Below are 16,635 nucleotides of genomic sequence, written 5' to 3'. Positions count from 1 at the left end.
CCAAGTCATTTTTTATCATGCCTTTTAAAAAACTTTCGCTGTTAAAAACTGCTTGAGATTCAGTATGCACAGATCATCAATTAAAGTTTGCCTCAATCTTGTTGCTATAAAAAAGTACACAATCTTGTATTCATTAAACCAGCAATTAACATTGGTAGTACATGGAAAATGAAATCTGTTACAAAGATCAAACTAAATCCTTTACAAGTGCCCGGCAGCACAAGAGCAAGGCGACCGAGATAGGATTACAGCTCATGAACAGAATCTCTTGATGCACAGAACAACATTAGCTGAGAAAAGCAATGTCATACAACACTGCCAGTTTCAGAACATACAGGGATTATCAAGAACCTCAAGTAGGGTGTAGGAAAATTGCATCATGACACCCAGGCCAGCTACAGGACTCTTGTTTACCAGGCTGGATTCTTTTAACGACAGATATCACCTCAGTGATAAAACCACAGAGCACAGAAGTAGGAATACCAGCTGCAGCTATAGCTAGTACTTTGAGGGTCCAATGCCAGGGATGTTTGCTCGTCCGGAAACATGCATGGATTGTTAACACTGACACCGGCAAACAAATGAAGTAAAAGACCAGTAGTTCCACCACGGAGATGAAGTAAAAGAGAAGGCATTCCCTCCAGCTATTTTGAGGGTCCAATGCTAGTCGTACGACATTCGTAAATGTCAGAAACATAAAAACAATTGCTCCTGAGACCAGTGAAACAGAGGTTACGAGGTAATTGTGGCGATCTCTTCCGGGTGTAGTTGCTAGACTAGCATGCATAAGCAGGCATGTCGCAATTGTGGACAGATAAAATGACATGCTATTTGCCGCAACGTAATTAAAGAAATAAGACTCCCCCTCAAACAGTGGCATGCCCGCACCCTCGCCATCTGTAATGTAGTCGCCAGGTGGAGTGAAAGCAGCAGCGAATGAACCGGCTGCAATAAGCACTGAGAGGCATAAAATGCTATGGGACATATCATAGTATCTGCTGGATTCCTTCTCATCTTCCAAGTCAAATGGACTGGAATAAGCTTCACAGAGGAATAAGGAAAAGCAGATGTAAGCATCAAAGAGCTGCATAAAAGGAAATAATATTATGAGACCAAAAAGGAAAAAAGAAAAGAAAAGTTGAAAGTGCATGATGTAGGGTCGTACCGTTGAGAATGAATATTTATTGTTACACCCATTCCTGGCAACATCTAATGGTGTTAATCCCTTATGGTTAATAATGCCAAGATTCACCCTAAGATCCATCATAAGAAGGCCGAAGCTGAATACGTTCCCATGCTTTACGGCCAGATGTGGTGGTGTGTTTCCTTCATCATCGCCCGCATTCATTATGCTCGCAAACATTGGGTTCCTGCAGATGTACCGCACCACCTTAGTTCTCCCAGATTCGACGGCGCAATGCAAAATACTTCTCTGTTTCTTGTCAACCAACTCATCGCAGCTCGGGCATATCTCCATGATCTCGTGGATAACTTCAGAGTTGCCGGCTATAGCAGCATAGTGCACAGGATACAGACCATCATCATCTGGAATATAAGCAAGCAAGCTGTTGACCAGTAAAAGTTTGACCACTCCGGTCTTCCCAGATGACGCTGCATAGTGAAGGGCAGTTCTTCCAGAGCTGTCAGCCTTTTGCGCAAGCGTTGGCTCCCAGCGTTGCAGGGACTCGCACATTTCTTCAGCTAAAAAAGAAAAGAAAAGATTACCACTACAGTAAAAGAGAACACTTAACATTTGAGGCCTGTTGGTAGAGCTCTTAGAGTATACTATAGACAAATGATTCTATGCTGATTCTCTCAAATAATATAGGGCTGGGAGCTGGAAAAAAAACTAACTTCTCCTGATTTACCTGCCGCGCAGAATCCACTTCTTACGTATAGTTTATTCTAGAGGCAGAATCACTTCTTACGTATAGTTTATTCTAGAGAACCACTTGTAGCCACATAATCACACAAAGAATCAGGAACAAAAAGAGGTCTACCAAACATGCCCTTATTTATTACCAAACACTACCAAGTCTAGAGATGCATTTTCTATTTCTATAAGAAAATACCACGCCAATCTTGTACTTTTTTTTTTAGATGAAGGAACAATTGTATTCCGGTCTCCCACATTCACAGTCGAATGGATACAACCAAATTGAACCAATACAAAACCATGGTCTAAGACCAAAGACTGCTAAGCAGACACACCCCAACTCCATACTACTGATAACCAGACAGCCCTTGCATAGTCTAAACATTGTCCAGAGTTGCAGCCCAACCAAGACTGGTAAACAGCTAAACCCAACTCCTAACTGAAGCAAAACCGGCAACACACATAATGACAAATCACTAGCACTCAGTATACAACAAAAGAAGCTAGATCTCTAAACTCTTTTGTCGCTACCACTCAGAACTTCTGAAGATTACCGACCATATAACCTTCCAGTACATCTCCCCGAGAATTACTGTTCTATTCTTTTTTTATTCCTCCACCCACTGGATCCAAAAAATTGCAGTGACAAGCCTTCTAGACGCCTGCAGCCCTCCTTCAGCTTTCTTCCCTCTTCCTCTTTAGACAACATGGACCATTGCCTGATCCAAAAAGTCCCCCTGAACAGTACCTGCAAGCAAGAATTAGTAACTCGATTTTGGAATACTGCCTCATTTCTATTCAACCATAATACCCAACACATTGCTGCAATCCCCACTATTACTTGGTTTCTTAGTCTAGGAGCAAATCTCCTTATCCAAGATCCAAACATGTGAGTAATGCTCTTAGGAGGTTGAAAGTTAAAGGTGATAAACAATGTATTCCAAACCGATCTAGCTATTCGGCAATCAAAGAAAAGATGTTGGATATTTTCTTCTAACCCACAGAAGTTACACCTAGTATCTCCTTTCCATCTTCTCTTAATCAAGTTATCCTTTGTTAAAATCACCCCTTTCTTCAAGTACCAAAGGAAAACTTTAATTTTCAAAGGTATTTTTGCTTTCCAGAACACATTATTCTCTGAAATTCTCTCTCTTTTCATTAATTCCCTATATAGTGACCGTGTGGAGAAAACTCCATTCTTTTTTATTTGCCAAATGAAGCTGTCCTTATCATTAGTTAGGCTCACCAGAAGAACTAAAGAGACTAGCTTTAGCCACTCATTTAGTCTGTCACCTACTAATCCCCGCCTAAACGAGACATTCAGCGGTGTTGAATTTAAGACACTAGCAACTAATACCCCTCTTTTACTTACAATTCTGTATAATTCTGGAAATCTTTGCATTAGCGGTTTTTGATCAATCCACACATCCTCCCAAAATCTTGTTTGTTGACCATTGTTAACTTTGAACTTACCATATTGTAACAACAAATCTTTTACCCCCATCAGCCCAGACCAAAAAGGAGAGTCCCCTGGACGTTTTCCTAACTGTGAAAGACACTTGTTCTTGACATACTTCCTTTTAAGTACATCTTGCCACCGACCCTCCTCATTAAAAAGTCTGAATAACCACTTACTAAGTAAGCAATGATTCTGAGTTTCCAAGTCTAAAATCCCCATTCCCCCCATACATCTCGGTTTACACAGGATACTCCATTTAGCCAGCCTGTATTTCCTCTTGTGTTCATCACATTGCCAGAAAAACCTGGATCGGTAATAATCCAACCTTTTCCTTACCCCTTTTGGGATGGCAAAGAATGACATCATGAACATCGGCAGGCTTGACAAAACCGAGTTGATCAACACCAGTCTGCCTCCTGAAGAAAGAAGCTTCCCTTTCCAGCTACTTAGTTTTTTTCTGAAAGCGTTCTTCAATCGAGCACCAATGTTTATTTGAAAGCTTTCGATAATGCATTGGTATTCCTAAATATCTAAAGGGAAAGCTTCCCTCTACACAGCCAAAGATTCTCTTATATTCCAAAGCATGGCTCTTAGCCGCTCCAAAACAAAACAACTCACTCTTATGGAAATTGATTTTTAAGCCCGACAATTTTTCATAAGCTACCAGCACCAGTTTTAAATTTTTGGCCTCGTCCAAATCATCTTCCATAAACAGCACCGTATCATCAGCGTACTGTAAAATGGAAAGCCCCTCATCGACTAGATTTGGTACCAACCCCCTAAATTGTCCGCAGTTTTTTGCTCTCGACACTAGGATAGCCAACATGTCTGCAACCAGATTAAAGAGAATAGGTGAGAGGGGATCTCCCTGCCTAAGTCCTTTTCTAGTCTGAAAGTTATGACCTATTTCCTCATTCACTTTAACCCCCACGTTTCCTCGACTCACTACCTCTTCAATCCATTTACACCACATAGGCGAGAAACCCTTCATCCTAAGAGTCTGCTGTACAAATACCCAATTAACTTTATCATAGGCTTTTTCGAAATCCAATTTCAGGACTACCCCGCTCATTTTCTTCCTGTGCAGCTCATGAATAGTTTCATGAAGTATTACTACTCCTTCTAAGATGTTCCTTCCTGTCATGAATGCAGTTTGCGATTGTCTCACTACTTTATCAGTCACCGCCATAAGCCTGTTAGCCAAGACCTTAGTAAAGATCTTGAAGCTTACATTGAGCATGCAAATCGGCCTGTATTGATGAACTTGTTTGACTTCTTTTTGTTTTGGTATAAGAGTGATTGTCCCGAAATTAAGGTTAAAAAGAGGTAATTTACCAACATGGAACTCTCTAAACATGGCCATTAGATCATCTTTTATGAGAGACCAGAATATCTGGTAAAATTCTGCCGGAAACCCATCAGGACCAGATGCCTTATTATGCTTCATTTGAAAAATAGCTTCTCTTACTTCTTTCTCTGTGAACATTTCAGTGAGCAGCTCATTTTCTTCCTCAGTTATCTGGGGTATATCATTTATTTTTGATTCATCCAGCGAGAAATTATTTCTCTGTGATGATCCAAACAGGTTTTTATAATAATTTGTTATAAAAACTTTTAAGTTTTCCTGCCCCTTGATTAGTTCCCCTTCTTGTTCTAGTTCAAAGATTCTTGTTTTCCTTCTTTTTCCATTAGCCACCATATGAAAGTATTTGGTATTATTATCCCCTTGTAGCAGATTTTTTGTTTTTGCTCGTTGGAACCATTTTACTTCCTCTTCCCGAAGTAACTGTGTGATTTTTTCATTCACCTTTTGTTTCAAGTCCAGCTCTTTTTGGCTTAAAACCTGGGACTCAGCCACTAAGTCCAGTTCCTTAGCCAGCCAGAACAATTCCTCTTTCTCTTTATTTAAATTCCCATTCTCATTCTTCGCCCAACCTCTCAAAAACTGTCTTAACCTTCTAATCTTGTTCTGCCATTTCTTCATTGGGGTATCTCCATAATCAACACTCCTCCATACTCTCGCAACCGCTTCGAAAAAATCCTTTTTGAGTAGCCAACTAAGTTCGAATTTGAACTCAGGCTGGTTTCTCCTAAATACCCTGTCACCGGTGCAAAGAAGTAATGGAGTGTGATCAGAGATTTCCCTGTTCAGTGCATCTACCGTGACTAGAGGAAATCTTTGCTCCCATTCCGTGCTAGCCAACACCCTGTCCAACTTTTCATAAGTTGGTATTCTTTTGGAGTTAGCCCAAGTAAATTTCCTTCCAGACATTTCTATTTCCCTTAGGTTCAGACTATCTATAATAGCATTAAACAAGAAGGGCCATCGATCATCATATCTATCATTGTTTTTCTCACTTGGGTTTCTTATTATGTTGAAATCTCCCCCCACCAACAAAGGAAGAGAGACTTTTCTGCAAGCCTGAACCAATTCCGTTAGGAATTGTTCCTTAAATTCAGGTTGAGCAGCTCCATAGACTGCTACTAAGCACCAATGAAAGTCATCACTCCTGTTCCTAAGGTGGAACTTTATAAAAAATTCCCCCTCCTCTATACTTCCAATATCACAGGCATCTAAATTTACCCCTAGTAGCATTCCACCAGACCTTCCATGTGGTTCAGTCCAATGCCACACAAAATTTTTCCCTCCACAATACCTATCTAGCTTTGCCTGTGTAAAATCTTTTTTACCAGTTTCCAAGAGAGCAATGAAGTCTAGCCCTTGCTCTCTTGTCGTATTACTTAGAAATTTGGTTTTAGCCAAGTCGCGAAGACCTCTGCTATTCCAAAAAATCCCTTTCATTTTTTACTAATCTTATTGATCTTAAACTTTAATTTCCTTGAAGCCTTAATCCTTGACGACTTAGCGCCAGGCTTTCGTTGAACCGTCCTGGAATCACTACTTAGGTGATAACTATCTTCGTCGAAGATTTCTTCCATTACATCTCCACATAAAAACTCTAATGCTTTCTTCTCATAACTTCCAGAGTAGACAGATTCAATGTCCGAGCAATCCTCCTCCCCTTCTCCCAGTATCAAACCTGGCTGTTCACTAGCTACAGCGTCCTGGACTAAGTTCTGAACACTCCCCTCAAACGAATCCCCGTTTATAGTTCCCGGTCCTACTCCTAAAGCCCTCAAATTGTCTATCGCAATTGAAAGGGGTATAGAATAAGAGTGGTCGGCCTGGTGGTTACCTTTGTTGCCTTCCAGATTTTTGGACTGCATTAAGCGTCCCGCCCGCACTAGAGTGTGCTCAGCCACCATACCAGCAAGCCTCGGACTCGCCCTTGTCGGAGAATGGACCACCTCCTTGATTAATGCAGCTCCTACCAGCTTCGTACCAGCAGGTTCTACCACATCAATCACCGAGCAACTATTTTTCCTGTCTTCATTAGTAATAGCTTTTGCATCTTCACCCAGCCCTGTGATCTCTGGAACTGCAGCATCACCTTCCACTTCCATTGGAACCCCTCCAGCATCCATCTCCTCTGAATTAACCTCAACCAACCCAAGATTATCATTATTCCCCTCCATGAACTCATCCGGCTCATTGACCACTTTATCAGCTAGGTCCTCCAACATCTCATCTACTACTACATCTAGTATCTTGCTGGCCTTCCAACTAAGGAATTCCTCAAATTCCTCCTTACCGAGAACATGTCCATTAACAGGGGCACCATTCTCCGACCGGGAATCCCTCCTAATATCCTCCCCATCGCTCCCTTTGGAGCGCTTATTATTTTCCTGCTTCTTCTGATCATCATTCAGTCCATCTTCAGTGTTTGGACCCTGGCTCTTCCCCTCACCGTCTCCCTCACCTTCCCCTCCATCCCATTCAACCTCAACCTCCTCTCCTCTCTCATCAAAACCCCGCTTCTCCACTTCAAACTCCAAGTCAAAATAATGATCTCCAATCACCACATCTAACATCCTCGGAATCAGCTTAGGATCCAGCACTGCAACTAAAATGCGTCCAAACTGATTCTTCCTCGTGGTCTCCATGTCTACTGTCTGCGTTGCACCTAACAGTGAACCCACCGCCCATAAGATAGGAAACTCACGAAGCAGTTTTCTGATGCATCTCACCCTCACCCACACCTTGGGTAGCAGGAAACCCTCTTCTTTTTCCTGCCACTCTTCAAACTGTATTCTAATACCATCAGGCACTCCTTCCCCCTTTGCATCCGCCCCCCCATATGCTATTGAACGTAGCAGCTCAGCCTTGGAAGGAAATTGGGTAAGAAATCCGTCATCCCCAAGCTCCTTCAACTCCCAATTCCACTTAACTGGCACCACCCTTCTTAGCTGCATCACTAGCTGGTCAGCGGACAGAGAACCACCCACCACCGAGACTCTGGCCATCTTTGAGTCTTTCTTCGTCCTTGGCAATGGTGGATGCGGGATATGATAGAATCCCAGCCCCATCACTGCATAACCCGCCGCATAAGCCACCGGCCTCTGCGCTTTAAGAAGAGGGCACTTGTGGTTCATGTGTTCATGTGAGTCGCATAACACACAATACACCTCCGTCTTGCACGCCACCGCTGCGTGCCCCTTTTTTGAGCACCTAGAGCAGCGCCCACTCCCCTTACCAGCATCACCTCCATCCCTGCCCTCTCCAGCTTCCAATGCCATTTCCACATCAGTACCTTTTCCCAGCTCGGAAGCACCCCCATTTGCCTCAGAAAACTCACCAGTCTCTTCACCTTGTCCTTGTTCCTGCGCCTGTCGCCCATCTTCCTGCCACACCCATCTTCCTGACATCGGCTCCCAAGGTCCACCTTTCCCAGCTCCACCTGGCATACGGAACTGCCCAGCTCGTCCCCTACCAGAATCGCCAAACCTTCCAGATCGCCCCTGTCTGAATTCTCCCCGCTGAGCCCCACCTCTCCAGGCCCAACTCTCCCGCCCGCCCCAGGTTCTTCCCACACCTGCTACGCCCCGCTCGCGACGATAAGGGCCATACGCGCCCGCGCCCATCCTCTCCTCTCGCCCGCGGCCGTCACGGTCGCCCACCATCCTTTCCGAACTCGCAAATCTCTCTGCTTTGCGCTCACAGCCCTTTGGTCCACCCGGCGGACGCTTTTGGTCGAGACTCGCAAAAACACTCTGAGCCCGAGACGAAGCGCTTAAATTCGCCCCACCCCCCGCCAAACTCCTCGGCATCCCCCCGGCATTAAACAGGAGACATAAACCCCTCGTCGGTTTAAATGCTGGGTGAGAACCAACCTTGAATACTTTGCTGGCCGCCTGGTTACCCAGCTCACGCACCTTTGGACGGCCCAATAGCCGCCTCTGTTTCTCACCCGATCCTGTCCCCCGTCCGTTCCTTTTTCCTAGGCCAGAATTAACGCCCTCTGTATACAAATCTCCTAAAGATAATGATATCCTAGGAGATTTGGATTGTCTAAGATCTTTGACCAAGATGTCTCCTATCTGCCGATTTTGTGGGGACCGTGGTTTAGGTAGCGGCCCCTTCCACGATTTCTCGATTTTCTGGAAGCGCAAATCAGCCACCGCCTCCGTAATTCTGGATGCCAGCGGCCGAGGATGGCTAACATGCCCAGCCCCCCTATCAACTGAAGCAAATTTTGGAGAATGGAAATTCTCCGTTAACAGAGACTCAGCTCTTATCAAATCATCTACCGAAAACCCGACTCGTGTTGCATCACGGATGAATTCTCTTTCAGAATTATAAGCTTCTTCATCCGGATCTTCCCCCTCCTTTTTGGTAACCTCGTCATCGCTCTCACCATTGTCCTCATCTTCAAGTGCCCAGAATCTCGATCCCCTCCATGGTTTTTCAACTCCGACGAGCTGTTCTAAGGTTGAAAGATATGGTGCAGAGTGTCGCCGTTTAAGGTTCCCTGACACCACCAAACCTCTACTGAACCCCAATTGCTCCACCATTAACATATAATGCTTGGAAGACTTAGCTTCTAAGCAATATATCAGCACATTACTCCTCTCTTCCAAGCTTCTACTACTATACGCTACTTTACTATGGAACACTTATGTCAAGACGTACCTGGGAATCAATTCCCCGTACTGACGCAATCTATCGAACAGGTGCCGGACTTCAGCAATGGCGACCCGCCTCCGCCGTGCCGTCGAAGTGCTCGTACTGCTCTCATCAGCAGCAGGTTCTCCTCAGCTCGCCGTCTTCCTCAGCTCCGCCCAAAGTACCCAGCTTCCACGTTGGAATCACCGCCGCCACCGCTGATGCCGCCTTAAGGCTCACGACTTGGCTTCCCACGCGGCAACAAGATGCGCCTTCCTCGCCTTGTTCTCACACCAGCGCCTGCCAGCGCGTCCACTGGCGAACTCTAGGTCAGCCGGTCCGCCGACAGTAGTCGGACGCCCTGCTCCCGGCTGCCAGGCTGCGGAAGTTCGGGGCAAAAGAAGGGGCCGCCAACCGCTCCTCCGCGAAACGCCCAGATGGGGCGGAGATGCGCCGCGAAACGCCCAGCGGATGGGGCGGAGATGCGCCGCCGGCCGCCGTGGAGCGCCGGAACCGGAGCGTGGGGACCGGAACAGCCCCTCTTTGGCCGCCCTGTATTTCACGATCCTAGCAGAGATCAGAGAGAAAGGGCACGCCAATCTTGTACTACCTCGATCTATTTTTGTATATGATGTTAGCACAAAATATCAAAGATATAAAATAAAGTACATATAAAACTGAAATGGCATGTAGCGAATGTGTAGGAAAAAATTCATGTTCTCGTACCATTTCTAGCAAAAACCGCAGCATGCAGTGCAGTTTGTCCATCTGGTCCAGCATAGCTCGCCGGCAATTTCACACTACCTCCACGAGATTCACTTATCAAGATGTCAACCATGTCAGCCCGGCCGGACACAACCGCCATGTAGAGTGGGGAGACACCTTGCCCATCAACCGCCGCAGCAAGCCTTGCGTCCCTCGACACGAGTTTCCCCAAGACCGATGCATGGCCGTTCCTAACAGCCTCATGGACCGCCGTCGCCCCACTGGAGTTCCATGCCCTCAATACATACTCAGTATCTCGCTGCGTGGAAGCAAGCTGGATGAGGTAATCAACCACATCCACATGCCCAGATCTTGACGCGCAGATCAGAGGCGTGTCGAGCAGGTTGTTCCTTGCCTTGATGAGCGATATGTCCTGATCACAGATCATCTCGACGAGCTTCAGGTACCCATGGCGGGCTGCGATATGGAGCGCAGAGCTGCCCTCCGCTGTGACGCCTCCTAGGCATGCGCAGCGGCTCTCCTCAGATATTGTTGTCGTGGATAGGATTTGTGCTAAGAGGTCTGCGTCGCCATTGGAGACAGCTTTGAGCAATTGGGGGTTCATTGTGTGTGGCTTGTGCATCGATGCTATGTTGTTTGCGGCCGGCCTAAACTGGGTAGTAGGCACAGCCAAGTACATGTACACAGCGAAGGATAGGTCCAGTGGTTTATATTTGTATATGTATACAAAGAGGAGGGCCCATCTTCCTAGCAACTTCTTACTTTGGTAGTATACTAGAACGAAGCATTTAATAACCACCTGCACCTGATTTACATTGGTCGGGGCGGATAACAAAGTTATGCTAAAAATTGTCTAGTGTGCTCAGTTGCAGGCGGGGGTTGATTCAGTCAAACTAGCTGTAATCTTTTGATAATCTTTCATTTTCACAATGTTTAAGAACTTCTCCTATATTTCAGGTGCCTGATTTTTTGTGGTTGTTCTGGTAAGAGGTAATATTGTCATTGTTTCTCTATAGAAAAAATTGTGAATTGTCTCTTGTGAGTTGTGCTTTCAATGGTACTAATTGGTTGTATTACATTGTTGTCCCAGCACTACACCAAGATTTTACTTGGCGGCTAAAATTGAGCCGCCAAGGAATATAATGTTTCCTTGGCAGTGGCAGAAAACCGCCAAGAGAATGTAATTCCTTGGCTGTTATTATAAACCGCCAAGGAAAACGTGGGTTTCCTTGGCTGTTTATGCAAGCCGCCAAGCAAAGGATGGATTAACTTGACTGTTTTGACGAACCGCCAAGAAAAAAATGCCTTTCTTGGCTGTTTCCACGAACCGCCAAGAAAATGATGGGTTTCCTTGGCTGTTTTTAGGAACCGCCAAGAAAAGCATGCATTTACTTGGCTGTTGTCATCAGCTGCCAAGTAAACAAGGTATTTCCTTGGCCATTCTTTAATGAGCCGCCAAATTAATAATTCATTTTCTTGGCGGTTTCTATTGAGCCACCAAGTAAATTTAATATTTTCATATATGTATTTTAAGCCAACAAGCTGATTGCCCATTGTATTGGTGGGATATTTCTTATGATACATGCATTTGTATGTTAGTATGACAAGTTTGTCTTAAACTCTTAGGTGGCGATCTTGCTTAATAGCTTCGAGGTCATTGCCTCATAAGTATATACACCATGACTCAATGTAACATATACATCCACTACCCTCTGTTGTTGCTCGACGACCTCAAATTGTGTGCATGTCCTCCACTTCTCCACCCTCCGATTCCTTGCCCATCGGCACACATCTTTGCGCATACGGTCATCCACTTATGTGCAGTTGGCATGGCACCTCACCGTACGTGCAGTCGCCTAGTGCTAGGAAGCTGTTTGTGCCCTCATCGAGGGGCACACGACACTCCTGAAGGGAACAATGGTGAGATTTGCGACACGACTGACGTAATCACTAATGATAGTCTATTGCATCCGGACATCGAAAGATGACTACATGATGGAGCAACCACATATAAAGGATGCACAATATCACCTGTTTGGACCACTAATGGGTTGAATTTGAATCATACAATTAAAGAAACAAACACACCAGTGAGAAGATAATGAATTATTCTCTAATACATAAACTCAATCTTGCTAGGCCACATGCAAATACTGTTTTATAGTTTAATTTGTTTGGGTGCGTGTTTTGTTGAGTTGTCATCCAAATTCAGTTATATACAATATAAAGGCTAACTTCTGACGGATCGTCACCTATTAGGGTTTCCATCTTTTTATATACCTCCTGTAAACCACCGTTTTGGGATAAGTCAAAAAAGTTGTAAATCCCCGGCATTTGATCTGCTGTTCTTCGTCATTTATATTGCCTATCGTTTGTAACATGTTTCTCATGTGCTGCATCCCTACCGATACAGACTGTTTAAACTATACATAAACAGACTGTGTATGACAACATGTATGAATGGAATTTGTTCTAGTTTAACTCTAAACACTTTGGTGGCACGTACAAGCAGGTTGAGATCCTGATCGTCCAAGCTTCTTGTTCTACTCTCTTCCTTGTCAACGCCGAAACGCTGCCACGAGCAAATTTTCCATCGCCCAAAACTGCAACGCCCCCACGAGCGAGCATACCGCGTCGCACTCCCACCCAGGGCGCCAAAAATTCAGTCCCATGCGCGTACCCGTCTGGATAAGGTCCAACCCACACTCTCGGCGCCCTCCCCATCCCACACTCCTGCCGCCCCTCCCCCTCCCACACTCCTGCCGCCGCCCCCTCCCATCCCTCCCAGCGCTGCCGCCCCCTCCCCTCCCTGCCGCCGCCGCCCACACTCCCGCCGTCGCCCCCTCCCCTCCCTCCTGGCACCGCCGCCCACACTTCTCCTTCCCTAGCTCCCGCTTGGATAAGAAGAAACCCTAGCGGCGCCCTCCCCCTGCCACACTCCCGCCGCCCACACTCCCGGCGCCGACGCCCCCTCCCTTCCCTACCGGCACCAACTCGACCAGACTCCTCCAAATCCGTTTGGTACGTACACTTCTTTTTCTTGAATCAGTTTATTCATCTTGCTCCCTACAGTGAGAAAAAATGAAGTCCACATGAGATAGATTCTTGATTGATTTCTGTTGATAAAGGCTGGATTAGTTTTTTATTCCAAAAATAGGTTTGAATCCTCGAGTAGCTGGGTAAGCAAAAGGGTGAACTAGAGATGTTTAAATCTGATTTCCTCGCTCACAATTTTTTCAAGGGTCCCCGCGTATGAGGAGCCAATCATCTGTTCGCTCTGTCGTGCATCAACACTAACTGGATTGAGGAGAGGAACAAGTGACACCACACTGTACACTAGGGACCTTGCTGATCAGATTTGAGGGCAATTGAAGAAGGCACTGCTTCCCTCTCCCATGAATTGCAAACCTTTCCGATTGAATAGCAGTAAGTATCAGTTGACTAATGCATTTTGATTGAATAGCAGTAGTGTTTTAGACATTGGCTACAATGCACTTGTTTGTTAAGATGCATACTCAATCCTTAATTTGGCAGAAAAGAATCTTACTGCTATTTCAAATTTTTTAGTTGGTATGTGACAAATTTTTTAGTTGGTATGTGACATAATGGTCGCAAAGCATGCTGGTTTGATTGCCATAGGTGCTTCTTACCTATAGACCATGAATTCAGATCTCAAGCTAATGCATTTAGAAAGAACACAGTGGTGCATGATGAGCCTCCAAGACATTTGTCAGGGGAGGAAGTCCTAGCCCAAATTAACATATCGGTGGTTGATACAGATAACTTTGGTATATTGCACAATTGGACACATCTTAATTGCTTTTTGGCAACTTCCATACTTTCATAAATTGTTGCTACGGAACAACATTGATGTGATGCAAAATGAGAAAAACATGGGTGAAGCTATATGGAATACATGCTTTGATGTACCTGAGAAGACTAAAGATAATGCTAAGGCTCGGAGAGATCTAGCTCAAATTTGCAACCGTCCCTCACTACATTTGAAGTTAAAGCCAAATGGAAAATGGGATAAGCCCAGGTCCCCATTTTGCATTAATAAGAACGACAAGCCAATAATCCTTAAGTGGTTTCAAGAACTCAAGTTTCCTGATGGCTATGCAGCTAACATTAGAAGAGGTGTGAACTTGACTTCAAGGAAGATCTTTGGGCTAAAAAGCCATGATTATCACATTTTCATGGAACGCTTACTTCCTGTTGCATTCCGTTGTTTCCTTCCAGAAAATATATGGATGTGTTTGGCGGAGCTAAGCTTTTTCTATAGGCAGTTGTGCGCCAAAGAGCTGAACCATGTCACCATATGCTCACTGGAACAGCAAGTTGTTGTTCTTATTTGCAAAATGGAGAAGATATTTCCTCCAGGTTTCTTCAATCCTATGCAACATCTGATTGTTCATCTTCCTTATGAGGCTAGACTAGGAGGTCCTGTCCAAGCCCGTTCTGATTTGGGTAATGCTCCTATGCATGCATCTGAATGTAATACTCATGTGCCTTTTTAATTACAGACAATGTATTCTGATTTTGGAAGAGAACCACCTGTAGAGCTGTTGCGGCGTCTAGAAAGTATTGATGCGCGTCGTCAACAGGTTACAAATTTTACTGAATGCTTGTACAATTAATGTTTTGTGTCTGGAGGACATTTCATCTAGAGAATTAATATTGTTTGCTGCCAGAATGTCAATTTGAGTTGCAGCAGTGAAAAGGTGGCTTCTTGCTGATTAGTAATGGCAACATTAGATTTAAGTTCATGGTAAGGTAGCCAAGATTAGTTTGACTTGTCTGATTCCCCTCAGTTTTGCTTGGCAAATACCCTTTAGTTCATTTGGTCGGCTCCTTAAGCATCAAGTACTGTATTCAAAGATCAAGTAAAACTATGCTCTGCTAGGTCCATCTTCATATTTCTTAACAGCTCATAGTACTGCTATGTTGAGTTGACAAAAAGTAATCCTTCTGTTCTTCATATTATGGACTATGTAACCCTTCTGTTGCTGCCCCTTTGCTTTCTTGGCTGGGTAGTAACTATGTAGGTGCACATGGTTTGCACATCATCATGGAGATTTTACTGATTTTGCAGACTGATGCTTCCCCCACATGGTTGCTCCCACTCAGTTGATGACAGGCGCAACGGTGAGAACATTGATGAAAGAGATGATGATGGAAACAACTTCCATGAAGACGATGAAGATGGTGATGGTGAAGATGGTGATGATTCCGACTCTGAAGGAAATGGTGATGGCGATCCTGACCAAGAAAGGGAGGCTGATGAGGAAGCCTTCGAAGGCGATCGTTGATGACAGTTGCATTGTCGACAGTGACCTGCAGGAAGCAAATTGATTTGGCATAGGACCAACTAATGCCAGCAACTACTAGTACCTGCCGTGTCATGCTGACTTCTTTTGGTCTATTTTGGTACAGCTAACATATGATGTGTGGCTGAGCTTTTGCAAAGTCTTTTGTGAATGTGTGATGATGACATGTAGGCAAGATAAGATACTGCCATCTAGATTATATGTAGGTGGGATGCATGTGCTACTGACATGTTTGCCCTATATAAAGTGGACAGTACGTACTGGTACTGAGCAAGTGGATGTTGGACATATGATTTATATTGTTGTTGCTATCAGATTTGTGGCTACCAAAATATTGAGTTTGTTTGTATTAACTTGGCAGAGTAAGCTGTCAAGAAAATTAGAATTGTCTTAGGCCAATGTATTCTGTTTTCCTTGGCTGATGAAGGCTGCCAAGGAAATGTATTAACTTGGTTGTTTTGGACGGCCAAGCAAATAGTTTAAATTAGCGGATGCTGCTGCCAAGGAAAGAAATTTACTTGGCTGTTGTAAGCTGTCAAGGAAAGGTATTTTCTTGGCTGTCCAAAGCCGCCAAGTAAAGCAATTTTCTTGGCTGTCGATGGTAGCCAAGCAAAGAATTTTTCTTGGCTGTCGAAGGCAGCCAAGGGAAAGAGTTTACTTGGCAGTTGAAGGCAGCCAACGAAAAGAGTTTACTTGGCAGTCGACGGCAGCCAAGCAAATAAATTTCCTTGGCGGATGTACCCTTTCCTTGGCGCATTAAAAGTTTTATCAGCGTCCTAATTACCTTGGCAGCCAAACAGCCAAGGAAACAATTCTTGGCAGTCAGCTGCCAAGGATATCGTTTTTCCTTGGCTCTCTAGGCTTGGCGGTCGGCCGCCAAGAACAATTACCTTGGCGGTAAACCTATATTCCTTGGCGGTTTTAGGCCGCCAAGGCAATTCCTGATTCTGATAGTGCAGGCACTTGGATACATTGGTTTTGTTTTTTCTTTAGGACTTGGGCTGTAGCGCCAGCAGCCCAAGGCCGAAATCCGCTACTGAGTTGAGCGTGCTTGCTTTGCTTGCTCACTCTGAATGATGTACAGAATTTGCTTAAATTCCTACAGGACATATAGAAAATTCAAGAAACACATGCAAAGAAACAATTATCCCAATGCACAATGTCCATAGCTTGTGTCTCTAGAGTTTTTTTATGAAAAATAAAATCTTTTCCCTCTATAGCCGGTTCATTCCAATGCCTTTCG

The 16,635-nt window shown here is 44.6% G+C and overlaps 1 protein-coding gene across 1 annotated transcript; it reads right to left on the bottom strand.

Annotated features, from left to right (window-relative positions):
* Nucleotides 1-308: 308 nt before the first annotated feature.
* Nucleotides 309-10,723, bottom strand: LOC136510008 (protein ACCELERATED CELL DEATH 6-like). Its single transcript, XM_066504582.1, has 3 exons — nt 10,066-10,723; nt 1,166-1,701; nt 309-1,084 (listed from the first exon to the last, which is right to left on the bottom strand). The coding sequence occupies exons 1-3, from the start codon at nt 10,685-10,687 to the stop codon at nt 353-355; spliced, it is 1,890 nt and encodes a 629-aa protein (XP_066360679.1). The 5' UTR covers nt 10,688-10,723; the 3' UTR covers nt 309-352.
* Between the last annotated feature and the right edge of the window lie 5,912 nt (nt 10,724-16,635).

This window comes from Miscanthus floridulus, chromosome 16 (genome assembly GCF_019320115.1).
Source record: "Miscanthus floridulus cultivar M001 chromosome 16, ASM1932011v1, whole genome shotgun sequence".
In the NCBI taxonomy this organism is placed as follows: Eukaryota; Viridiplantae; Streptophyta; class Magnoliopsida; order Poales; family Poaceae; genus Miscanthus; species Miscanthus floridulus.
The sequence above is the reverse complement of the archived record's forward strand: the minus strand, read 5'-3'. Positions and strand labels throughout refer to the sequence as shown.

Excerpts from the sequence above, each read along its gene's own strand:
- LOC136510008 (XM_066504582.1), bottom strand. The coding sequence starts at position 10,687 with ATGCACAAGCCACACACAATGAACCCCCAATTGCTCAAAGCTGTCTCC. Across the intron at positions 1,702-10,065 it reads TGCGGTTTTTGCTAGAAATG|CTGAAGAAATGTGCGAGTCC; the intron begins GTACGAGAACAT and ends TTTCTTTTTTAG. Across the intron at positions 1,085-1,165 it reads ATAAATATTCATTCTCAACG|CTCTTTGATGCTTACATCTG; the intron begins GTACGACCCTAC and ends CCTTTTATGCAG.